Source organism: Euleptes europaea, chromosome 9 (assembly GCF_029931775.1).
Source record: "Euleptes europaea isolate rEulEur1 chromosome 9, rEulEur1.hap1, whole genome shotgun sequence".
Lineage (NCBI taxonomy): Eukaryota > Metazoa > Chordata > Lepidosauria > Squamata > Sphaerodactylidae > Euleptes > Euleptes europaea.
In genome coordinates, this window is record NC_079320.1 from 88,333,929 (window position 1) to 88,360,581 (window position 26,653).

General features: G+C 48.5%; 1 protein-coding gene across 1 annotated transcript in view; it reads right to left on the bottom strand.

Moving 5' to 3' along the window:
* STX18 (syntaxin 18) overlaps positions 1-26,653 on the bottom strand; it is a 66,819-nt gene that overhangs the window by 2,967 nt on the left and 37,199 nt on the right. Inside the window, exons 3-10 of the mRNA XM_056855394.1 lie at positions 23,282-23,405; positions 23,123-23,192; positions 14,141-14,207; positions 10,730-10,845; positions 5,754-5,842; positions 2,889-2,947; positions 1,878-1,947; positions 113-193 (exon numbers count right to left, since the gene is read on the bottom strand). Of these exons, the coding sequence (XP_056711372.1) occupies positions 113-193; positions 1,878-1,947; positions 2,889-2,947; positions 5,754-5,842; positions 10,730-10,845; positions 14,141-14,207; positions 23,123-23,192; positions 23,282-23,405 (676 nt within the window). The remainder of the gene's footprint in view (positions 1-112; positions 194-1,877; positions 1,948-2,888; positions 2,948-5,753; positions 5,843-10,729; positions 10,846-14,140; positions 14,208-23,122; positions 23,193-23,281; positions 23,406-26,653) is intronic.

Consider the following 26,653-nt stretch of genomic DNA (forward strand, 5'->3'; position numbering starts at 1 on the left):
TGTCACCAGAGTTTTCTTGAATCTCTTTCTGGGCAGGCTGCTACGATGGGGCATGTCACACTTCAATGAAGAAACGTTTGATGGCACAAACGCAACTTATTGTTAACATTACCTCCCGTATGTCTTCATTGCCTTCCTTGATGTTCTCTGTTGCGCCCACAACCAGCTGATGGATATTATCAATTTCCACCTCCTGAAATTAGATATGTAGATTGAAAAATGCCCACAGTCAAGCTGCAGACTGTAAAAGACCAAAGAGCACCGGAAAAAAATGACTGTTTTTAGTTTATGCTCACCTGAAGCTACGGGGGCAGAACTAGGCATTAGGAGACCCACATGGTTGCTATTGAAAGCAACCAATCTGCATTTCCTCTGTCTCCCATAGCACTGTGGGATACTCAATGAGTCATGTGGGGCAGACATTTTATGAGACACTTGCCGGGTTTCATAGAATAGAGCTGGAAGGAGTCATACAGACTATCATGTCCAACCCCCTGCTCAATGCAGGATCAGCCTAGAGCATCCCTGACAAGTGTTTCTCCAGTTGCTCCCCTTCATTGGCTGCCATTTGCAGAGGAGGGCAAACTCATAACACAATTTATTATTTATTTATTTATGATTTGATTTTATACCCCACCCTCACTCCCTGGCCAAAGGCCGAGCTCGGGGCCGTTTACAACAAACAATACAGAAAAGGACATTGCATCACCTGTTGAGCATATCCCAGATGTTATTGGGGAACAGAGGAGGACACACCACACACACCAACCTCAACACCTGTCCATAACCTTCTCTATATAGTGGCTGCATAGGCAGAATTCACTCATAGCATCTGAAAAAGTGAGCTCTAGTCCACCAAATCTTATTCTAGAATAACATCTAGTTAGAATAATATCTATAAATTGAAAAATACAGGAAGCATCTGGCAAGATGTCACTGAAAGAGGCCCACCTTTGTCAGGGAATGATTGAATTTCAATATTCCTACAAATATCTGCCTAAACAATAGGAAATTTATAGTATTTAGCGTTGAATAAATTCTCCTTTCTTCAATGTAATGCTCTCTTATAACTGAAGATAATATGTCAGTTAACCAATAAACCCACAGGCACATCTGGAGACACGCTTACGGGATAGGATGATTTCTTGTAGTACACAGTGTGACACCCATCTCTCTGTTAGGCTCTCAATGAATTCTGTAATGTTTGTAACTCAAAAATATTTCTGCAAGTGGCATTGGGCACATCCTTATTGCAGGCTTTTTCTATAAAACTCAGACCCATTCTGCACAACCTGTGATTTGCCAAAGGGGCACCCTGTCAGGCCCAGCCTGTGCAGTGTGCTGAGAATGCCAGGCATGGTCTGACAGAGGATGTTGTGCTTTCTTCAGGTGCTGGCCAATGTCAGCTCTACTGCCAACAATGTGAGCACTTGTCCCATGATAATCCCATAAACAAACATCCACAGACGAGTAGTCCAAAACAGAGTTGATTTATTGGAAGATCTACAGGTTTACAGCAGCTAAGAGTCAAGTTGGCACTAATGAAAACTAAAAGCATGGTGCAGGGCCTATATCAGAGAGCATAGAACAATTCAGGATGTCATGGCAACCCCCCTCCCATTGAGGTAAGTTTCCCACAGAGTCCTGAGTCAAAACAAATACTTGGCAGTAGAGCTGACCTTGGCCAGCACCTGAAGAAAGCACAATATCCTCTGTCGGACCATGCCTGGCAGTCTCAGCACACTGCACAGGCTGGGCCTGACACACCCGAGGTCTTCTTTTGCTGCCTGCCTGGATGGTGGCTGAACACAGGGACAGTTGGACTCAGCATTAAGGCATGAAGGGGGCCAATAAACCCCCTCCCCGTAGGGTTTTACCTGCTTTAAGACATTTTCTGTGAATATCTCTTGGAGTCTAGATATTTCCACCACCTTTCCTTCAATTTGTCTACAAAACAAAAAAGAAAGCCACAGTAAGTTAAGCACAATCCCCCCCCCCCCGCAATTTTTTGGGTAATAAGGTGTGCATAGGATATGGTATACTTCTAACTGACTAAAGAACTGCAAAACAAACAAAGCAGGTTTCTGAAAAGGTATTTTAAGCTGATAATAAACAGTTTCTGTAGAGGGAACTCAAAATAGCTGATTGTGCACTCATACAGCCAGACCACAGCGATGCAGCTTTGTTGTGAATTTCCTGCATTGTGCAGGGAGTTGGACTAGATGACCCTGGTGATCCCTTCCAGCGTTATGATTCTACGATTCTATGAAACTGCCCCCCGTCCCCGGCCGCCCCTCAGGCAACCACTGACACCCTTTGCGGAGGAAGGAGAAGCTCAGGTCAGGGCTCTTCCCGCTGGTCCTTCCACAGCATCACAGAAGGAAGAGCATTTGCAACCGCAACTGTATTTTACTGTCTTCTTTTCTGTTGTTTTAAAGACACTGGATGCCACCCAGGGTGATGACTGGTAGAAAGGTGGGGTATCTAAATTCCTTCCTGTCTCAATCACACACACACAAGATTTTTTAAAAAGTGAGATTTACCAGTTCCTGTTTTTAATCTCATTCACCACCCGCCGCCAGCAGCACAATTATGTAAAAAGTGCCCAGTTATTAAAAAACAGATTCCATGAACAATTCCAGAAAAAGGGAGTTCATGCCCTGATTACAACAATTGCACAGATGGCCTGCATCAGAAAAGGTGAAAACAAGACAAACGAAAAGGTGCACAGAGAATCTTCAAATATGTAAACAATATTTATTCGATGATCCCAACATCGAATAAATATTGTTTACATATTTGAAGATTCTCTGTGCACCTTTCCTTTTGTCTTGTTTTCACATGATTAAAACAACCCACAAGGACAAGAAAACGGAAGAAATCCATACCTGACTTCATCAAATAGGCTGTTCATTTCACCAACCAGACGCTGGTTTTCTTGCTCAAACTAGAAGGAGAAAGATGGTATCCTGAGGCTGAAGGACCTTAAGAAAAATGCATCATCCAGCTTTCTTAAAGCCAAAAGGGAGATACATCAAGACACCATTCAATAAGTATCTGGATTGCTTTGAGTCAAACAATATCTATCAAACTTTTCATCTTCTCTTTCAAGGAGCTCAGGGCACAGAGTTTTCCCAGTTTATCATCAGAACAACCCTCTGAGGCACATTTATTTATTTATTTAAACCATTCTCATGGATATAGCCAGGAATATTGGGGGGAAAGTTGCTGGACTTGACCAAACAGGTAACTGAAGATGTTTCTGTACACAGAAACAGTGCTTACCTGGTCTCTCCATCAAAGTCAGTATTGTCTACTCAGACCGGCAGTGGCTCTTCAGGGTCTCAGGTCTTTCACTCATCGTTTTTCACATCACCTACTTGCCTGGTCCCTTTAACTGGAGATGCCAGGGACTGAACCTGGGACTGAACCTGGCTAAAGGGACACATGAGCTACCTGAGGCCATCAGACCAGCCTCCACTTGGCCAATTATTGTCCGCACAGGCAGCAGCCAGCCCAGGGACTGAACCTGCATGCCAAGCAGATGCTCTACCACTGAGCCACAGCCCCTCCCCAAAGTCTAGAGATCCAGAATAGAATAGCCTTGGAGAGGGACAAGAAATGAAGTAGTAACACAATCATATGGCCTTGTATAGATTAGAACTGCCTAACCCACATCAATGCCCTGACCTGGATGGCCCAGGCTAGCCTGATCTCGTCAGATCTCAGAAGCTTAGCAGAGTCAGCCCTGGTTAGTATTTGGATGGGAGACCACCAAGGAATACCAGGGTTGCTGTGCAGAGGAAGGCACTGGCAAACCACCTTTGTTAGTCTCTTGCCATGAAAACCCCAAAAAGGGTCGCCATAAGTCAGCTGCGACTTGAAGGCACTTTACACACACACAACCCACATCAATAGATATTACAAATGGGAACCCACGAGGAGTTGCGGGAGGCATCTCATTTTCCCCATCCCACTATTTCCTCTTTCCCTTTCCTGAAAGCCTCCATAGCTTCTCCTTTTCCTGCATCCTTGTCTCCTTCTATGGTTGCCAACTTCCAGGTGGAGCCTGGAGATCTTGCCTGTCCCAGCAGCCTCTACTTAGGAGAACTGTGGCCCAGTAAGTGTGGTGCTGGGTGAGGCTCACTTACATGGTAGGGAACCCTCAAGGACTTGTGGGGTGTCTCCTCACTTTCCCTTCTATCCCTCTCCCCACACCATTTCCTCTTTCCCTCCCCCGGCAACCCCCATATCCTCTTCCCTTTCCCTGCCTCATTCCTTCTCAGCCATTCATCATACATTGAGGACTACTTATGTCCAGTGGTTTCAATCTAGAGGCTAAATTCAAGGCCTATGTTTTTAATTTGTATTTTAAGGGCACTGTACAATACATTGATTTATTTTGTGTAATTCATTTTTTAACACTGTTCTTGATCAACCTATGTGGCACCTAATTCAGTTTAGAGGAAGTCATACATAATCAGCAACACTCATCATGAAAAATCTGACACAACCTCCCTGGATAGGAGATGGGCGGGAATCCGCCAAAGGGACACATGAGCTACCTGAAGCCATCAGACCAGCCTCCACTTGGCCAATTATTGTCCGCACAGGCAGCAGCCAGCCGTCCGCCCTGCCTGCCGGTCCTGTTGTCTGAGATCCCATTTTCAGGAGGCGACAACCAAGGCCCTGAGGCAGGCTGAAGACGCACTCTCCTGAGCACAGAAGACCAAGACTGTGGGGAAGGTGTTGCTCCATCAGACTGTGCAGTGACGCCGGGGATCATGTCCTCAGGATAACATTCAGATGGGGATTATTTTCTGCATCCAGCCCTCCTCTGGAGGGCACCTAAGTGGCGACTGATCCTGCATCAGGAATGGCTGCCAGCGCACCACCTCATGCAGCACTCGGAATGTGGCTGAAGGGCACACATAATCTTGTGGCACTCGGTTCTCACTCGGTAATTGAGGGGGGGGCGAATCCACTCCCCAAGAAGGCAGATTTTTGATTGTTATTTCACGAACACAGGGGCCCTAAACATCAGTATCACATAAGTTAAAAAAAAAACTCTACCGAAAATGTGAGATGTTTTTCCTTTCTTTCTGTGTGATGTGGCAGGACCTAGTAAAGGCCTCTTTCAGGCCTCTCTCTATTCTCTCCAATGACTCAATTCCAAATATCCTCAGTCTATATACTATGGTTTTCCCAAATGAGGCCTGAAGTCATTTCAGATAAATGATAAGAACCACGTACACAAGTGTTGTGAAAGAGAACTTACTTGCTTCACCAATGGTTCTTGTCATTCATCTCTAGAAATGCTTGCTGGCTTCTTTGGGGGGTGGAAAATATGCTAAGATATGGAGAAGAGCAGAACTAAGAATCCACAGTGTTATTACTGTAGAATTATGTGCCTTGATGTTAGAACTTCTGCTACTTGTGCACAGAAATATCAATTCATAACAGCAAGTGAACGCAAAAAATTAAAATCTGGAAGAACAGTCTGAGTTGTTGAAATACAGTTTCCTGCAAACATAAATGGCTAATTATTTGGTGATCAATTTTAAACAGTTACTGACAATAAGAATTAGGAAAGTGAATGGAAAAGCCTTGGACTGTACACAGCTGTTTTGAAGCCAACTAGCAGAAAAAGCAAATTGTTCGGGATGTTTTGTATTTATTCCATATTCGGTTCCCATAGATATGATTACTGAGGAGTGGGGGTAGTGAACAGACAGGTAGAGAAGTTCATTTACCATTTGGATTTCTTCAGGGGAAAGCTCATCCTCTCCTTTACCATCTGCCCAAATGCCAAAGTTAGCATGGTCTTCTATCACATTCTTATCTGTAAGGAGAAAACCAACCAGTCTCAGTACAAAATGAAAATGTTTTAGCCTCAGCCTTAGCTGAAACCAATACAGCTCTATTCCAGCACCTGCCTTCAACCCCACTCACTGCACTTCCAAAGCCCAGAGGCAGAGGTCTCCCATGGGTTCTTGTAGGTTATCCGGGCTGTGTGACCGTGGTTTTGGTATTTTCTTTCCTGACGTTTCGCCAGCAGCTGTGGCAGGCATCTTCACAGGAGTAACACTGAAGGACAGTGTCTCTCTTCAGTGTTACTCCTCTGAAGATGCCTGCCACAGCTGCTGGCGAAACGTCAGGAAAGAAAATACCAAGACCATGGTCACACAGCCCGGATAACCTACAAGAACCAATGAACTCTGACCGTGAAAGCCTTCGACAATAGTCTCCCATGGGGTTGGTACTCATGCCTTTGGGCTTTAGACGAGATATGTCAGCACAGAAAGAGGAAGCAAGAGGGACTCCTCCGTCTACTCTGCATCGGGCCCACAAACAGGAACGGAAGAATATCAACAGGAGCTTGAGGTTCTATTGTGGCATCTTCTAAAAGGCCAATTCTTTGCATCACTTGGAAGTGTATGCTGATGGAGTGCACGGTTCCTTGGATCCTGGTCTTCACAGAATGGTACAGTGTTCTTTTTTGAAACTATGTGAATACCCCACCCATTCAAAACAGGAAGTCTTCTCATCTGCCTCAGGCTGATTAAATGGCTTACCCAGAGGAGGGGCCATGGCTCAGCGAAAGAGCATCTGCTTTGAAGGCAGAAGATTCCCAGGTTCCAGATAGGAGGTGATGTGAAAGACCTCCATCTGAGACCCGGGGGAGCTGCTGCCAGTCAGAGAAGACAAGACTGACTTTGATAGATTCAGTATGAGGCAGCTTTATACATTCATGCTGGCAGAAGCTGATCCCTTCCTCTAAACCAGCGGTTCTCAACCTGTGGGTCGCGACCCCTTTGGGGGTTGAACGACCCTTTCACAGGGGTCGCCTAAGACCAGGGGTCGGCAAACCGCTCTTTGGCCCCTCAAGTGCAGGCACGCGCGGGGGTGTCGGTCGACTCGAGACGAATGCCGGTTGAGATGGGGGGGACGAGACGAATACCAGCACGGCAGTACTGAAAGGTTTCCGAAAGGGGGCGGGAGAGAGTCTGCGCAGGAGGGCGGGAGAGGGTCTGCGCAGGAGGCGCTCGTGTGACCGCGTGCTGCTGATGCTGGCGGGCCTGCTTTGGGGAGCGCCAGAGCTGCAGCCGCGCTGAACCGCCTGCCGCTCTGGCGCCTCCCTCTCCCGGCGCGCTCCCCCCTCCACTGGCCAGCTGATGGGCGGGCTGTTTGGCATCTCCCTGGGGACCTGGCTGGTTGGCCAGCCTGGGGGCCGGGTAACGTCGCGGCTGCTGCGGCGCCCTGTCGGCCGGGCGTGGTCTGCCCGGGCCGGTTCTCCCGCTCGTCAGCTGACGAGTGGGCCTGTCGGTGGTTGTGGGGGCTTCTGGCCAGCCCCCCCGGATGCTGGGAGGAGGCTCTAGCTGGCTGCCGTTCACCACCTCTCCCGACTGCCCTCCCGGTGAGTGGAGGCTCGAGGGCTCTTGCCTTTTCCCCTGCCTGGGGCGTTGGGGTCGGGGTTGGTCCTGGGCCCGGGAGCCCAGGTGGGAGGGCGACCCGGGACAGGGGGTTATTGGCCATTTATGAATGGGAGGTTTTGCCTTGCATTTGCCACTCAGATGCACATTTTCCTCAGCCAAATTCTCCAAACTCTGCATGGGGGGTTATTGGCCATTTATAAATGGGAGGTTTTGCCTTGGATTTGCCACTCAAAAGCACATTTTCCCCATCCAGATTCTCAAAACTCAACAATAAGCCCCCCATGCAGAGTTTTGAGAATGCAGATGGGGAAAATGTGCATCTAGAGAGCAGCAAATCCAAGGCAAAACCTCCCATGCATGAATGGTTGTTAAAAGGCGTTGAGGAAAGGGGGGGGATGAATGATCCAAGTCAGCGTGTGTATTATTAAGTTTATTAAGTTAATAAACAGTGTACCTGTAAAATTACAGGTATGAAGTAGCAACAAAAATAATTTTATGGTTGGGGGTCACCACAACATGAGGAACTGTATTAAAGGGTCACGGCATTAGGAAGGTTGAGAACCACTGCTTTAGAGGATACACAATTACTCCTACTGGGAGTCTGGGATGTCAGGAATCCTGTTTAATGTTAAGGAAATGCATACGTTTCTAGGAACGAGGACTAAAGGAGCCTCAGCTTTAACACTTCTTGAAATGATATGTTAATAACAAAATAAATAATTTGACTACAGAACATTGATATACCAAAGCCCAAGCTGTCCCCCTTCACCGTCCTCCACATGAGTAGAACCATGGCTTTTGCTGATGTGGCCTAAAGCAGCGTATGTTAAGATCCCAATGTGCTGGAAATACCCTCTGCTTGCTGGGATATATTCTAAGTGGTTCCCACGTTCTGTTTAGATGAGAAGCCGTTTCCCTTTGGGGGCTTCGCTCTCCCAGAGATACAAGACTCAACACGTTGCCCGCCCTCCCCTGATTTATTCAAGGTTTGGATCCGATCGTTAGTTGTGAAAGTTTTCCTCCCAAGATCCTCTGGCTCTGTTTGTATTGTTTCATTTGTTTATACCCTCATTGGTGAAAATGTTTTCAATTAGACGGGCCCTGCTGCCGCCTAAGGCAAAGGGTGGCTTCTCCTGGGAAACCGTTCAGAGCCTTAATGTTTGAAAACAATTCTGGATGAAGCACTAGACAGAATGATGCCTCCCACATTATGCTACAGCTGAGGTTACTGTTCACCTCCTTATCCAAATCGAGGAACAGGAAAGAGGAAACCGTTTTTAGAAGCGATGGGGGGCTAACTGTGCAGTGCAGTCCTCAGCAGAGTTACACCCTTCTAAGCCCAGTGACTTCAATGGATTGAGAAGGGCATAACTGTGCTTAGGACTGGAAAGGATCCTCGCTATGATAAAGCACGCCATGCTTCTCCAAGACTTGAGCAAGGCTGCTCACAGTAGGAGGCTGGGGTCGTCATTGATTCATGGGGTCGCCATAAATTGGAAGCAACCTGACACACACAGAACTGGAAGCAGCCATTTCTGGCACAGGATAGACAATGGCCATGACTATTATCATTCAGAAGCAGACAGTCTCTCTTTCCAGCTGAGCCAGGGCGACAAGCCCTAAAGGTAAATGGCAGAATAAACAGACTATGTCATTTAGCTGGGCATCTGTTCACATCTGTCTGAATTCTAATTACACTCAATTGTAGAAAAAGCCAATCTGGTTTTAATGTTAGACACACAAGACTTCACTTTCTCCAAAAGGGAGAGCAATCAGCTTACAGAACGAATAATAAGGACGGTAAGCATTCCATTTATTCTCCCATAGGAACCAATTACTTTTAAGCTCTGCCATTACTAATGAGATGCAGCGCTTCTATTCTGGCTCTCATTGTTAGGCAAATGCAATCAGGATAACTACTGAAAGAGGGAAAGAGGGAGGGACAGGAGGCAGAGCTCCTGCACAGCTGCTGGGTGCATTCTGCTCTGTAGAAATCAGGCGTGGTTCTGGTTTGCAGAAATGCACCAGCTTTGTTTTTAATTGTGCCTCAAAGGCCTGGAACAGTTTTTTCCCTAGCAAGTCAAATTCAGAAAGGAGGCCACATAGGCAGGGGCTCCAGGGAGAGGCAACACCTCTCGGTGCACAAAACTTCCCCCATGCTCACGAGGTCTCTGGGAGGAGGCTGCACGGAGCGTGTTCCCAGGCAATACAGTCTCTGCCTGCCCCACTGGATTTGCTGACCAGAGCTGGTTCCCTTGGCTAGGGGAGACGTGAAGTCCTCAGACTGCTGAATGTGCCTTCTGCTTCTGATAAGCGTGGTTCTTTAGGGGAAACAGATCCTACCCCTCTCCTAAGTGTGTGGGTCCTGACCTGGACAGCCCAGGCTATCCCAATCTCATCAGATCTTGGAAACTAAGCAGGGTTGACCCCAATTAGTACTTGGATAGGAGACCACCAAGGAATACCAGGGGTGTGATGCAGAGACAGGTAACGGCAAACTACCTCTGAACATCTCTTGCCTTGAAAACCCTACAGGGTCCGCTATAAGTCTGCCATGTGTTGATGGCAAAAAAGGGGTGTGGCCTCCATAGAGGCCCTCCCCTGCATTCCCTTTGTTGGAGAAGTAAACCAGCAAGAGAGAAAGCCTGGAGAGGGTGGGAGAGGGTGGGAGAGGCAAGCCCTGGGGAAGGAACAGAGAGAGAAACCCAAAAGGAGGCAAGGCAAGAAAGAGAATAGCAGACGACAGGCTTGTCAGAGCAAGAGAGAGAGAGGGCCAGGGTGATCCTTTTTCACCTCTTGTAGGGGGGCCATGAAAGAAAAGGAGACTAAAACTGGAGCAGAGCAGAAAAACTAACTGGAGCTGAAGTTTGAGTCATGAGGGATTTGAACTCCTTCCCTTGCTGAAGGGGCCTAAAGTGTAGAACGTTCATGGATGGGATGCCAGGGCATCAAAGGGTCCTCGGAGTCATTAGCTTGACCAGTGTGCTTTCCCTCGTTCTGAGCGCACTGCACGTCATGCTCTGTACATTTCCTTTGCTTGTGGCTTGGCTATGTTCCCCAGTTTGAGCTAAGTAGCAAATGCCTTACTGTTAACATTTGAACTGGCTCTCAATTTTGGCCTTTTGCAAAGTTCCACATTTTGGACAACACATCGTGTGGCCCACAACTCAGGATGAAGTCTGTCAGGGATTCCTGTTTCTAAAATCAGAGGTCGAATGGTACTAATTGAGAGGGCAGGTACTCCTCCTGACACATAACTGGAGAGCGCTGCTGGAGCAGAAGCGAAACATCACCTTTGTTTTCTTCACATAGGAGTCTGTCCTCTTGTTCTTCGGACGCTGTCTGGACAGTTCTTTCAGGAGAGGAGGTTACTTTGGCTTTATTGCTCTGCTCAGGCTCAAGCCTGGATCTAAAGAAACAAAGACACAAAAAATTCAGTCTCAAGAAAAAACAACCACATTCTGTCAGCTGCAGTTTCTCTCCATCAAAACTGTCCAGAAGGTTCCTCAGAGCCCCCATACGGTCGATCCTCTACACAAACTCTGGGATTCAGAGTGCTCTGATCACACACACCCCTGCCCCATTTCTCCTTTCACCACATAGAGAAGAAGTATCAAATGCCCCAAAGACAATTAGGTGGAACAAATAATCTCAATCCATAATATGTCCTGGCCTCTGGAGGGTTTCTGAACAAGGGTGATGGCATTAGCTTTAGCTGCTAAAACCAACTAATTGGGTTGGGAAGGGTGGGGTAAAATGCAATAAAATAAATAAATATATTGTGGCTGGTTTGGTGGATAGGTAAAGGTACTCCCCTGTGCAAGCACCGGGTCATTCCTAACCCATGGGGTGACGTCATATCCCGACCTTTACTAGGCAGACTCTGTTTATGGGGTGGTTTGCCAGTGCCTTCCCCAGTCATCTACACTTTACCCCCAGCAAGCTGGGTACTCATTTTACCGACCTTGGAAGGATGGAAAGCTGAGCCAACCTTGAGCTGGCTACCTGAAACCGACTTCCATTGGGATCGAACTCAGGCCAAGCAGAGCTTTTGACTGCGGTACTGCAGCTTACCCCTCTGCGCCATGGGGCTCTGGCTTGGGGGATGCACAGCTTTATTCTCCTCACCTGTTTCTGTTCATCCTTGGGTGGGGAGGAGCCACAGCTCGGTGGGAGGGGCTGTGCTTTACATGCAGAAGGTCCCAGGTTCAATCCCCACCACCTTCAGTCAGAGAAACTCAGGCTGCTAGTGTTGGGGAAGACCCTTCCCACCTCAGACCCTGGAAAGCTGCTGCCAGTCAGAGGACAGAGTGATGAGCCTGGTAGGCAATGAATCTGTCTCAGGATAAGGCAGCTTCGCGTCTAGGTCAATGGCAAATGGTGAATAGTGAACTGCGGCCACTCACTAAACCTGAGACAGCAGTCTCACTCACTTTATATCTGAAGAAGTGAGCTGTGACTCACAAAAGCCAGACATTTGGTTAGTCTTTAAGATGCTCCTGGACTCTTGCTCTTTTCTACTGCTACAGACAGACTAACACGGCTACACATGGTGATCTATCACTTTACATCAGTGGTTCCCAAAGTGGGCAGTACCACCCCCTGGGGGCACTAAGAAGCAAGAGGGCAACAGGGAGGCGCTAGAGGTGGGCCCCTTCAACTGTGTTATACACTAATTTACAATAGATCAAGCTATGGCACCATGCTGGCAAATTTGGTGGAAACTATCAGAGTTTTTTCCAGACTTTGAAGAGCTGGTACCACTGGATCAAGTTCATCAGTTTTGTTGAATAAATTTCAACTAAAAAGTATTAATTTGATTTTGAATAGATGTGCAATTAATTGTTACTGTTTTGAAATTTTATTATTATTATCTTCTTTAGTGAGTCATGCAAACCCCCATTTTGAATAATGCTTTTTATAGGAAAGGGTAGGATAGGCGCTGGGGTTGAGTTTGTGGAACCAAGGAGGCGGTGGCCCGAAAAGTTTGGGAACCACTGCTTTATACTGTGGCTCCTCTTGTGTTGAACAGATGAGCCAAGGTCCCCGAAACATCTGGGTGGGCATAATTATGCACCACACAGCAGGAGTAATAAGCTGGCCTTTTCTACAGGCAACAGATGTAGAAGAGATAAAACGAAAAACTAAATATGACAATCAAACAGATCCTGGCAGCTGATGTGAGCCAGCTCCATAAGACAGTTAAAAGAAAGTTTTAAAATTCTCATACAAAAGTCAACTAATACCTTTTATTAGGAACAAACTGTGTACCAAAAATAAAAACAAATAAACAGTGTGCCAGCTTTCAAGTTCTCCAGAGCTCTTAATCAGACTGGATGTTAAAGAAAAAGAAAAAAAAGACCCATGGTTAAAGAAACTGAGCCCCTAAGTTTCTTGTCCTGATTTTTTTCAAACATTTGTTCTCTTCAGGGCCTACACAGTAAAAAGTTCACAAAGAGGAAAATAATTGCAATGTCACTGCTTGGAATTTAGCCAGCTGTAATTACTAGCAACAGTGATAAGAACTCCAGGTGTGGGGAGTTTGGCAATTTTTATGCTGACTCCTCTCAGGTCGTCAAGGTTACAGAACCGAGACATCACATTCCATTTCATTAACAGAGAAATTAAGGTCTGTCACATGGGAGAGAATGGGAGGTTTTTAGCTGGAGAGAAGACATCCCACTTCTAACTCACAATGATCCTTTCAATCACCTGGTGAGCAACAAGCTGATGCAATTAATTAAGGTCCTCAACCAAAGACCTGATTGGTTATGGGCCCTAGCCAACTCAGCATCTTTTGGCCTTAAAAGTATGGCATTTTCAATTCAGTTTTGCTCTTGGATCCTATCCCATGATCCACCCTTGGACTTCGCAGTTCTTGCTATGGGGCCTGACTGGACAGAGTGGACCTTTTGATGGGTAACATCTTGAATTTTCAAACTTTAGTTTTGTATCTTGTTTCTTGAACTAGTGTTTGACTGTTTAGCTAGTGCTAGTTGCTTTAGGATTTGTTATTTTAAATGCCTCACTTGCTCTTGTTCTCTTAGAGATGTTCTTGCACCATTTAATAAATTCTTTCCATTATATTTGTGTGGTGTTTGTGTCTTCAGGTGGCATCAATCTAATTTCAGCACCTTGACCAAAGCACCTATCAGATAATTAATTGGTGAAACTCACTGTAGGTGTCCTACCTTGCAGGGGTGACTTTCTTTTGTTAAATACCGGAAGGTTGGAAGTATGTCCCTTGGCTTCCGGCTGGTTGGGTTAGAGAACGAGACTAATGGCATCTACCCTCCTAAGGTGTAAGGACTGGCACCCCAGTTGTTTTGTTAATTTTGGATACTGCCTGACCCATAACAAGAGCCCTCTGAGATTCTTGACACCATGACCTTCAGACCTTGTGGCTTCCCCCCCTGTGAAGAATGCCAGGACAGTCTGAATAGATAAAGTGGTGCTACGTGGAGCAGGCCTCATGTACTTTTGGTGCATGGCTTTTGGATTTTCCTTTGGACCAGTGACCTCCGTCTTGGTCATTCTGTAATGACACAATGGCCGATAACACCTACACTTTCTAGTAAACAGGCTTACAACTAGACGTGTCATTTTCTTTCCTGAAATGGCAGGAAGACAATTAATCTGCACATCAAATTAACACATTTGAAACACGTACACAAATCAAAGTATCCCAAATGAATGTTACTTACAATCTTTTCTTATCAACAACTCGTTTGACCCGGATAGCTCTTTGTTCGGAATACAGCTTACAGACCCCTGGTCAAACAAGGAAAAAGCCTAGTCAATAAGAGTATTAGTATAACGAGAAAACATAAAATTGCCTACATAAAGACCATAAACCTTTGATCTGGGGTCCACTTAATTCAGCACTTCAACCCTGGCCTCCAATGGGAAGCTCACAAGCCAGGTGTGGAGAAAGGGGGGGGGGGTCAGAGGAACAAGAAGCACTCGCAGCCGGGGTCTTTAGCGATCCTGCCCAACTTACTCCTGAGATGCTCTGTTTCAGGATTTCTCATGCTACCAGCAGCACTCTCTGAGGGAAAAAAGTATTTGATCCCCTGCTAAATTTGCCTGTTTGCCCTCTGACGAAGAAATGACCAGTCCATAATTTTAATTGTAGGTTTATTGTAGCTGTGAGAGACAGAATAACAACAGGAAAACACCCAGAAGACAAAAGTCAGAGATTGATGTGCCTTATAATGAGTGAAATAAGTATTTGATCCCCTATCAACCAGCCGGGTTAGGGTTAGAGTTAGGGTTCTGCTGTTGACAGAAGCAATCAATCCATCAGATTCCAAACTAGCCACCATGACCAAGACCAAAGAGCTGTCCAAGGATGTCAGGGACAAGATTGTAGACCTGCACAAGGCTGGACTGGGCTACAAGACTATTGCCAAGCAGCTTGGTGAGAAGGTGACAACCCTAACCCCAACCCCAACCGTCAACCTCTCTCGGTCTGGGGCTCCATGCAAGATCTCATCTCGTGGAGTTGCAATGACCATGAGAACGGTGATGAAGCAGCCCAGAACTACACGGGGGGAACTTGTCAATGATCTCAGGGCAGCTGGGACCATAGTCACCATGAAAACAGTTGGTAACACAATACGCCATTAAGGACTGAGATCTTGCAGAGCCCGCAAGGTCCCCTTGCTCAAGACAGCACATGTAAAGGCCCGTCTGCAGTTTGCCAATGCACATCTGAATGACCCAAAGGAGAACTGGGTGAAAGTGTTGGGGTCAGATGAGACCAAAATCGAGCTCTTTGGCATCAACTCAACTCGCCGTGTTTGGAGGAGGGGGAATGCTGCCTACGACCCCAAGAACACCATCCCCACCGTCAAACGTGGAGGGGGACATATTATGCTTTGGGGGTGTTTTTCTACCAAGGGGACAGGACACCGTCACCGCATCGAAGGGACGATGGACGGGACCATGTATCGTCAAATCTTGGGTGAGCACCTCCTTCCCTCAGCCAGGGCATTGAAAATAGGTCGAGGATGGGTATTCCAGCATGACAATGACCCAAAACACATGGCCAAGGCAACAAAGGAGTGGCTCAAGAAGAAGCACATTAAGGTCCTGCAGTGGCCTAGCCAGTCTCCAGACCTTAATCCCATCAAAAATCTGTGGAGGGAGCTGAAGGTTCGAGTAGCTACACATCAGCCTCCAAATCTTACTGACTTGGAGAGGATCTGCAAAGAGGAGTGGGACAAAATACCTCCTGAGATGTGTGCATACCTGGTGGCCACCTACAAGAAACGTCTGACCTCTGTAATTGCCAACAAGGGTTTTGCCACCTAGTACTAAGTCATCTTTTGCAAAGGGATCAAATACTTATTTCACTTATTATAATGCACATCAATCTCTGGCTTTTGTCTTCTGGGTTTCTGGGGGTTTTCCTGTTGTAGCTGTGAGAGACAGAATAACAACAGACCTACCATTAAAATTATGGACTGGTCATTTCTTCATCAGAGGGTGTCAGCGAGGGCGTCCAGTCGAGCCCCGGATAAGCAGGCTCCGCATCTCCTTCCCACCCCCTGTTCTCATTCCTTTGATCGCCAGGCATTAGCATTTCAATAGAGATCCGATGTGAGATCTCTGGCGCCGCGGAACTATGCCTGGGAGCCCAGAGATCTAGTCAGTTTCACCAGGAGGTTTAGTAGAGGGCAATCACCGGCTAACACTTCTGTATTGTCACCTTGTATCCTTTCACATTCAAAACAACTCTGCTGCTTCTCACCCTTTCATGTCCTACCATTGATGTAACCAAATGTCTTGTACGTTCCCTATAAAGATGTCCAGTATTTCCCCAACCTGTATTCTGACCTTAAGTTTGTATAGACATGCTGAACCCGTTTGCTTTCTTAATAAAACTTTAAACTCTCTGCAACGTCTGGAGTGAAGTTTACTATTACTGAGATGCAACGAGGTACCGAAGTTTGACAGTAGGTCAGAATCTCTAGCCTTCTTTTTATTTTTGTGTTAGTAAATAGTATTAGTATGTCTGCGCGATCCACACACTAACTCCAAATGGGGGAAGTCCTCCGCCAGAGCGACAAACGGGGGGCAACCTCCCTTATTGATTTTGACCTGGAAGCAGCGACTCCGGAGCAGCGCCCGCTTGGGCTTACCAAATTTCCTGAGCTGCCGACGTGGACCTCCTTGCCCACACAAGCCGAGCAGCGACGGAGAATCGGGACTAACGAACGGGCGGTGTCAGAACCAGGTGGCGGATTTTACTGAGGACCGCTAACCGCTTGGTACAGAGAAGGGGAAGAGCAAAGCAGGGAGGTCATTCCTAGAGAATGGTTGGAGGGACCCTCGATCACCCGCGCTCCGGTCACCCCAGCCGTCATCGCCATGGAGGAAATCGCCCTGCTATGCGGACAGAACCAGACGTTGGCTCTACAGAACCGGGACCTGCAGGCACAGCTGGACGCTCTGCAGAGGGACTTGGCTGCAGTTATGGGGGCAGTGACAGAGCTCAGACAGCCCTCGCAGCAACCCCGAGCGGACTCACTACCCACCGGGGATCCACCTGTCTGTAGGGAGGCACCCTCACCCAGGCGCCCTACCGCCAGGGATCTGAAGGTGTCCTTCAACGGATCCAGCACTCAGCTACCCCACTTCCTGCTCCAAGTGTCCGGGTTCATGAAGGATCAAGGGGAAACCTTTCCTTTGGAAGAACTCTGGGTCAGATACGTGATCAGCCTACTGGAGAAGGAGGCGGTAGAATGGGCAGTAACGGCAGCAGAGACTATGCCCAGGGTCTTGAAATCCCTGACGGAATTTATGTCTGCGCTGTGACGCCGTTTTGAAGACCCCCACAGGGGGGAGAAGGCAAAGATTGCCATGTGTCGTTTGAAGCAGGGGGCCTGCTCAGTAAGTGAGTATTCCCAGGACTTTCTATCCCTATCCTGCAAGATAAGGGAATGGAGTGAGGCCACCAAGGTCCAGCACTTCCACGAAGGACTGCGTTGGGAAGTGCTAGATGGATGTTTAACCCTGGGAGACCCAGAGTCGGTAGAGGACTGGATTAAATTGGCGGCCTTGGTGGAGAATCGCAAGCTAACCCTCCAGTTCTCCAAGGATCTCCCGTCAAAGGTGCCCCCCACGACTCCCGCCAAAGGGGGTAATGCAGCGGAACTGCGGCGAGATGGAAGGAACCGAGGGGCCTTCAACCTGGACAGGGCGCGCCGTTTCAGGGACAGAGCATGTCTTCAGTGCAGGAGGATAGGTCATTTCGCGGCGAAATGCACCAGTGCATCGGCGGAGAGATCAAGCAACCGAGCGGCCCGAGAATGGGAGTCTACACCACCTTGGACCCTAGATCGAAAGAAAGCAGAGGGGACTGTCAGCTGGCGCGGGACAGTGGCCCTACAAGCGGAACCGGCATTTGGTCCAAACAACCTTAGCTCTCAGGATCGCTCCAGAGATCCCTCGCCGGTAAAAAACGAGGACGGCCTTCTGTGAGAGAGCCGGCACGGAGGGCACCCTTGGATGAAACCAAACCGGCTCCGAGTAGGGTGAGTGACCAGGGGCAAACGCTGCTGCTACCTGTTGTGTTATGGAACCCCCAGGGAAGGGAACCTGTGGCTGTTGTAGCTATCCTGGACTCTGGGTGTTCCCGGACTTTGATTGATTAGGCTGTAGTAGAACGCCTGAAGGTCGGGACTTGAGAACTGGACCAGCCCTTGCATTTCCATCAAACGGATGGGAGTGATCTGCGGGGGGGGGGCAGTCCATTTGTGCTCTCGCAAGGTGTTGTTGGGGGTGGGAGACCACTGGGAACCGATCCACTTCATAGTAGTGCCTACGATCTCCTACCCGGTGGTTCTCGGTAGCAACTGGCTGGCGGGACACAACCTGAGCATCGACTGGGAACAGAGGCGGGTTGTGTTTGGGGCTCCCCAGTGCGAGAGGCACGGCCAGGACTACATGCCTGGAGGCGAAGGGGGGGATGCCGCTACAATTGAGGGGCACACGTTGCCCCCGGAGTATAGGGACTTTGCGGATGTGTTTGAGGGACGGACTGTTACTTGTTACCTCCTCACCGCACTATGCACTGTGTCATAGAACTACTTAAGGACATCAAGCCGTCCAAAGCCCGAGTTTATCCCATGAGCCCCCAAGAGAAAACGGTGCTGCGGGAATTCCTTGACAAGAACTTGGCGCGGGGGTTCATACGGCCATCCATGGCCGCATTCTCTTCTCCCTGCTTCTTTGTGAAGAAGAAGGGGACCCCCGATCTCAGACTGTGTGTAGACTATAGGGGGCTTAACGCAATTACCGAGACTAACGCCTACCCCATTCCTTTAATCCCAGACCTCCTGAGTGCTCTCCAGGAGGGCTGCGTGTTCTCGAAACTTGACCTGGCTGAAGCTTACTACTGGGTCCAGATTAAGGAGGGGGATGAAGCAAAAACGGCATTTTCTTGTTGTTATGGGTTATTTGAATTTTTGGTCATGCCGTTCGGTCTATCTGGGGCACCGTCGTGCTTCATGCAACTAATTAATGAGATCCTACATGATCTACTGTTTAAAGGAGTAATCGTTTATCTGGACGATATTCTGATCTACTCCAGGGACCCCGAGGAACACCGAGAGTTGGTACGGGAGGTTTTGCGTAGCTTAAGGGACAACCATTTGTATGCCAAGCTGTCAAAATGTGCGTTCAACCAGAACCAGTTGTCCTTTCTCGGATATGTTGTATCCCCCCAAGGTTTGATTATCGACCCCGAGAAGGTTCAGGCGGTCTGGGAGTGGGAACCCCCCAGAACTCGCAAGCAGGTTCAGCAGTTCTTGGGGTTCGCGAATTTTTATAGAGGTTTTATCCAAGACTTTGCCAAAATAGCCTTACCGATCACTGACCTGCTTAAAACTAAGGGAAAGGGGCAGGAGGCTACTTTTGCACAAAACCAAGTGCCTTGGACTGACTGGTGTCAGGCGCTTTACCTCCGAGCCCGTGCTGGCTCACCCAGATTGTTCAAAGCTGTTCACACTTCAGGTGGATGCCTTGGAGAAGGCGATGGGAGGTGCGCTCCTTCAGAGGGATGACCAAGGGGTGCTTAGACCCTGTTTTTCAAAGAAGTTCTCCGGCCCGGAGCTAAACTGGCAGATTGGGGAAAAGGAAGCCATGGCTATTAAGCACGCCCTTACGGTCTGGCGGCAGTTCCTAGAGGGGGTGGCTGAACCTTTTGAAGTCTGGATGGACCACCGGAATCTTGAGGCCATATTAGGTCAGCAGAAGCTATCGGCTAAACAGCTGCGCTGGGCAGACTTTTTCTCCAAGTTCCGTTTTAACATTAAACACATGCCCGGGAAAGAAAACTGCCTGGCCGATGGGTTGTCCCGGATGCCGCAATATGAATGTAGAATCGAATGACCGGTGAGGTTCCTTTTTACCCAGGAACACCTGGGCTTGACACCGAAGGGGAGTAGCGCCGGAGTTCTAACCCGAGCCCAAACCCACGTAGCAGCGGGAGGGTCAGTCCCAGGCTCCTCTCAGGTGAGGGCGGCCCCTGCCCCCCTTCCCCGGCGGTCCCGGGGGATCTTCCGGGTGCGGTCACAGAAGAGGGGAGGGAGTCCTCTCAAGGAGAGTGGGAGGACAGGGCTGAGGAGCCGGTCCCAGTCTCCTCTCGGGAGTCGGCTACCTCTACTCCCCCATCCTTGACAGTCTCGGAGAACCTCCCAGAGGCAGTCAGGGAAAGGTGGGGGGTGGCTCTTCAGCGGGAGTGGGGGGGGCAAGTCTCTCCCGTTCCAGATAACGGACGGGAATGGTGCCCACAAGGATAAACACTACGTCCCCCTGGAGCTCCGGCGGGAGGTGTTGGAATGGAGCCACAGTTCCAAAACGAGGGGGCATTTTGAGTTTGTGAAAACCTTGCACCTAGCTAGAAGGCAGTTCTGGTGGCCGGGGATGCGCCAGGACATCGATGTGTTCATTAAATCTTGTCCTGTGTGTGCGACGAGCAAGCGCTTGATGGGAAAGTCTCCTGGATTGTTAAAGCCCCTAGAGACTCCCGAGGCACCCTGGCGGGTAATTGGGATGGACTTCATAACTGACCTCCCATCTAGCCAGGGAAAGACGGTTCTATGGGTGATCACAGATCTCTTCTCAAAACAGGTTCATCTCATTCCATGCGAGGGGATGCCCTCTGCACACAAACTGGCTCTATTATTTGTGCACCAGATCTTCAGATTGCACGGCTTTCCGTGGAAGGTCGTGAGCAACAGGGGGTCTGTTTTCATGTCTAAGTTTGTGAAAGCATTTTTAGGACTTGTGGGTGTGCAACAGGGTTTGTCTTCGGCTTATCACCCACAAACAGATGGGCAGACCGAAAGGGTTAATGCGGTGGTAGAATGTTACATGCGTTGTTTTGTAAATTACCACCAGGACAATTGGGTCGACCTGCTGCCCTTGGCAGAATATGCCTACAATAACTCGGTACACTCTGCTACTGGTATAAGCTCGTTCAAAGCGGTCTACGGGATGGACTTCGGGCCTTTGGGGGCCATACCCCTCCCGCCGGGTGGCGACCCCCCCGAGGTATCAGTGTGGGCCAACACAGTGAGGAACACCTGGCCCTGGCTTGTAAAAAATTTGGAGCAGGCGAAGGAGAGGTACAAGGCGCAAGCGGACAAACACAGGGCGCCCCAATGGGAATTAAAGGTCGGAGGGAAGGTGTACCTCTCCACCAAGAATCTCAGGTCTTTACGTCCGTGCAAAAAGTTGAGTCAAAAATTCGTGGGGCCGTTCCCAATCTCCCGGCTTATCAATGAGGTTACGGTGGAGTTGGAACTGCCAAAAACCTTACAGGGGGTGCACCCGGTATTTCATGTGAGTCTGTTAAAACCCTTTGTACCGGCACCTGAATGGCACCCCGAACCCGCAGCTGTGACCCCAATTATGGTACAGGGAGAACAGTACTTTGAGATCTCCAAGGTGTTAGATTCTCGGGTGCGGAGGGACCAGCTGCAGTATCTCGTCCATTGGAAACACCTGAACTCTAGCCACGATGAGTGGGTGTCCACTGTGCACGTCAAAGCGTCCACCCTGGTAGCGGAATTCCACCGGCACTACCCCGCCAAACCAAGAGACCCCAGGGAGGGTCTTTGGGGAGGCGGAGTGTCAGCGAGGGCGTCCAGTCGAGCCCCGGATAAGCAGGCTCCGTGTCTCCTTCCCACCCCCCCTTCTCATTTCTTTGATCGCCAGGCATTAGCGTTTCCATAGAGATCCGATGTGAGATCTCTGGCGCCGCGGAACTATGCCTGGGAGCCCAGAGATCTAGTCAATTTCACCAGGAGGTTTAGTAGAGGGCAATCACCGGCTAACACTTCCGTATTGTCACCTTGTATCCTTTCACATTCAAAACAACTCTGCTGCATCTCACCCTTTCATGTCCTACCATTGATGTAACCAAATGTCTTGTACGTTCCCTATAAAGATGTCCAGTATTTCCCCAACCTGTATTCTGACCTTAAGTTTGTATAGACATGCTGAACCCGTTTGCTTTCTTAATAAAACTTTAAACTCTCTGCAACGTCTGGAGTGAAGTTTACTATTACTGAGATGCAACGAGGTACCGAAGTTTGACAGAGGGCAAACGGGCAAATTCAGCAAGGGATCAAATACTTTTTCCCCTCACTGTAGATTCTGCCCCCCTGCTTCTCCGTGATAAGAGAAAGGCGCTCCTTTCAGGAGCGGTGGACCCCTTCACCTGGACTAAGGGGTCTGTACAGATACATCTCTCTTTTCAAATATGTCATCTCTTTTATTAAAAATAATAATGGCTAGTTGGACAGACGGGGTTGGGCTCCCACACATCTACTCCACTGGCAGAGCCCCTTCCCCCCAGGAGAAGCCAGCGTAGTGGGGTGGTTAAGAGCGATGGTTTGGAACGGTGGACTCTGATCTGGAGAACCAGGTTTGATTCCCCACTCCCTACACATGAAGCCATCTGGGTGACCTTCGGCTAGTCACACTCTCTCAGCCCCACTTGCCTCACAGGGGGAGGGAAGGTGATTGTAAGCAGGTTGGATTCTTCCTTAAGTAGTAGAGAAAGTAGGCATATAAAAACCAACTCTTCTTCTTCTTCTTTCCCCCCTTCCACAGAGGAAGGCGCCTCTATTAACAGAACAGATCCCTGGGATCCAGGCCATAGTTTAATACCACCCTCAGGATCACCTCTTCAATCCTGACTATAGATTTGGACCCTCCCTGTTATTGATGTCCCTCTGGGTTTGCAATGTGCTCAGTATCCATATTATCTTTTACTATCCAGTAGCTTAACAGACCTATCTTACTTTCAAGGCTGATGGCGCTGGCACAGAAACACAAAGATCTGGTGTTCCTCTGCCATTTTAAGAGAGGATGATCCCACAACTCACACATACATTAAGGCCCCTGGAACCCCACCGTGAACCGAAACTCACAACAGGTGGGCCCTTCTGAAGTTGCTACATTACAACAACCTATTTTCAGGGTTAACCTGGAAACAAAATAATCACAGCAAGACGCCAGCGGTGCCATCCTCAGATGCCTCCAGCCTAAGCACAGGATTGCACTGTAAAAATATGAAATTACTACAAACCCTACAGGGTCACCATAAGTCAGCTGTGACTTGACAACATGCACACGCACATCACTTCAAAGAGGAAGACAACCAATACTTTTTAAGTAGTCTTCAATGAAATCCAAGACTGCTTCTCTGTGCTGCTTCACTTGTGGGGAATGGATGTCCTTGTGTGCTGAAAGGAAAGGACAAGAGGAGTCAGACGTGATGCTTCTCCACAAGGTCTCTTGGGGCCCCAACTGCCTCGGCCTTGAACAGACTTGCCTTCTGTCCGGAGTTGCTGGATGGCATCAGCGCACGTTCTCATAAATATCTGGGCGTCCTGATCAATCTGATCCCGCTCCGTGTCCGTCATTCGCACATATTCAGACATGACATGGCTGCAGGGGAAAAAAGCCAACTGTTTTTTGTTTTGTTTTTTACAAGCTCTACAGAGTAAGGGGGTTACCGCACTTGTACTCCCAGCGATGTATTAAGAGTTTGGCCCCTTTAGCTGTGAAGACGTCTTCCAACCATTTATAAGCCGTGGTATCCAAAAACCTTTGGGTGTTACTGCACTTTGTATTCCCAGCGATGTATTAAGAGTTTGAAAACGTTGTAAAAAACATCGCTTTAAAGGTTTTTTTTGGATATCACGGCTTATAAATGGTTGGAAGACGTCTTCACAGCTAAAGGGGCCAAACAAAGTGCGAACGGTATTTTTTATAACGTTTTCAAACTCTTAATACATCGCTGGGAATACAAAGTGCGGTAACCCCCTAAATCTGTGCACTTCATCCCCTTAGACTTCCCTCACTTCATTTAGGAAAATGGCTGGCCTTTGCCGGCACCCCTCCACACCATAATTCACAGCTTCTTCCCTTGGGTCACTAATGAGGACTTTCCTTCCTTAAAGAGGCAGAGATATTTTTTGGGAACAGAGAAGGATATTTTGTTCTATTTGAACTGAAGTAGAGATAGTCTTTTAGCCTAACCCTCAAAACCCCAAATGTGAGGAATGTAGAAAGAGCCCGGATGGATCAGACCAATGATCCATCTAGTCCACCAGCCTGTTTTTGACTGTGGAGGAGGGCGGAGAGACAGTTCGTAGGTCTGGTTTCTCCCACTGGGTGGATGGAGCAGCCCAGCTACTTGTTAACCTCTTTCTGAGATCCCCAATTATGCGTAATGGGGAGGCAGAGTTCTGGAGGGGTGTCAGATATTTTCTTTCCTATGTTAAAAATGCTCCTTTAGGAAGCAAGTCAGCACATAAAGGTGGGTTTTTATATGCCGACTTTCTCTACCACTTAAGGAAGAATCAAACAGGCTTACAATCACCTTCCCTTCCTCCCCCCACAACAGACACCTTGTGAGGTAGGTGGGGCCGAGAGAGTGTGGCTAGTTCAAGGTCACCCAGCTGGCTTTGTGTGTAGGAGTGGGGAAACCCGGTTCTCCAGATCAGAACAGACTGTTCCAAACCACTGCTCTTAACCACTACACTTTGCTGGCTTCCCAGAGGAATGGAAGGAATGGTAAGCTGGTTTGAATCTCTTTAAAGGCAGAGAACATCGGGGTATAAAAACCAGGGCCTCTGTGCCCTGTTTGCTGGCCCTCCAGGGCAACTGGCTGGCTGCCGTGTGCAACAGGATGCTGGACTTGATGGACCTCTTTTCCAACCCAGCAGTTCACCTCTTGTTATCTCTCTCTCTTTTTCCACAGGCACAGACTGGCTACACTACTTGAGTATGGCTGCAAAGGACCACAACCTCTGAGGTCAACTTATCGGCAGTATAAGAGCCAGGGCCTTTGGTATTTCAGTAGCTGGGAACACTGAGGTGGGTGTTATCTTTGCAGGACACAGGGCTTGAGAGAAGCTGCCCCTCTTTGCCTGCCACTGAGAGTGGGGGTGGGGGTGGGGAGATGCGAGAAAGCTTTCTTGCACTCCCAAAATGAAAGAACTGGAGAGTTTTACTTCCAGCATTTTTATTTTTTGTACCTGAAACATTGTAAACACCTCTCATCATTCTTGACTCTCTGAATTGTTATTCTTTTTTTTGGGGGGGGGAGGTTAGAAAGGAGCTCTTAAGAGGGGGGGAGCTCTTATGTTGGGGGTTGGACAAGCCAGGTGGAGGGGTAGGAGTCAGACATTCGACGCCCGCCCTTCCTTTCTTCTCCCAGCCTGAGAATTTCTATGTCCTGTTGGTTTGCCTCCCTCCCTCCAGCAGATTCTGGCCAGGGCCAGGGCGGTCTCCACAAAACAACCTGGAGCTCGGCTTGTGGTACCTAATCCAGTAATACCTCAATGACACTACTGGCTGTTATTGAGCCAGAGGCGAAATTGCGGCACTTGTTATTTTATTGAAAGAAAAGAGTGAGAAATCATTTCAAAAAAGTTCTTGCATGGCCTCTCCTTTGTGAACCTGGCCTGGGTGAACCTGTTCATGTGTTCAGTGCCTCCCCCAGGCCAGGTTCACAAAGGAGAGACCATGCAAGAACTTTTTTGAAATGATTTCTCACTCTTTTCTTTCAATAAAATAACAACAAGTGCTGCAATTTCGCCTCTGGCTCAATAACAGCCAGTAGTGTCATTGAGGTATTACTGGATTAGGTGCAATTTAGGAAATAAAGGCTGCTCTTAATTTCTAGCATGTGCACACTACCACCTAGTGGTGAGAACGAATAATTCCCAAAAAGACATCAAGAGGGGCGTCATAACGCAAGAGCTGTCCCCACAGCAGCTTCAAAGGAATGTGACCACATCCCAAAGAGGGGCGAAGATGGGAAGGGGAATTGGGATAGGCAACGGAGACATAACGGAATCCCGAAGAGAAACTGAATGTCCCCTGCAGCTGCAGCTGACGTTATATGCAGAGGTCCCTCTGGACTGGGATGTCCTATGCGGAGGGGCAGCTGCTCTCCAAAGCCTTAGGGTAGAGGCCACATATGACCCCCTGAACCAGAGATCCTGGGGTTTTTTTTGGCCACCTTCTGGGCATGGAGTAGGGGTCTCTGGGGTGTGCGGGGGGCGGGTAGTTGTAAATTTCCTGCATTGTGCAGGGGGTTGGACTAGTTGACCCTGGTGGTCCCTTCCAACTCTTATGATTCTATGAACTGGAGAGGCTGAGATTTGAACTTGGGACCTCCTGAACGCAAAAGCAAATGCTGGGCTACTGACCGATGAGCCCCTCCACACTGAGCAGCAGCCTGCCAGCAAATCAAAGGGCCTCAACCCGCTTTCGGAGAGATATTCTCACAGAGCACCTCCTCCCAGGGTAGCCAGCTCCGGGTTGGGAAATACCTGGAGATTCTGGGGGTGGAGCCTGGGGAGGGCGGGATTTGGGGATGGGAGGGACCGCAGCAAGGTAAAATGCCATACACTTCACCCTCCAAAGCAGCCATTCTCCAGGGGAACTGATCTTGGTCGCCTGGAGATCAACAGTAATAGTGGGAGATCTTCAGGTGCTGCCTGGAGGTTGGCAACCTACCTCCCGCCCCCCACTGCCAAATGAAACAAGTATTTTGCAATAGGCAGATATAGAAACCAATCTTTTCAACAACCAAATCCAACATTCTTTGTCACCATAGCTGTTTCAATGTGACATCCATACAGGCAGTCTGTTATGTTCAGTGGTCAGACTGAAAAACTGAC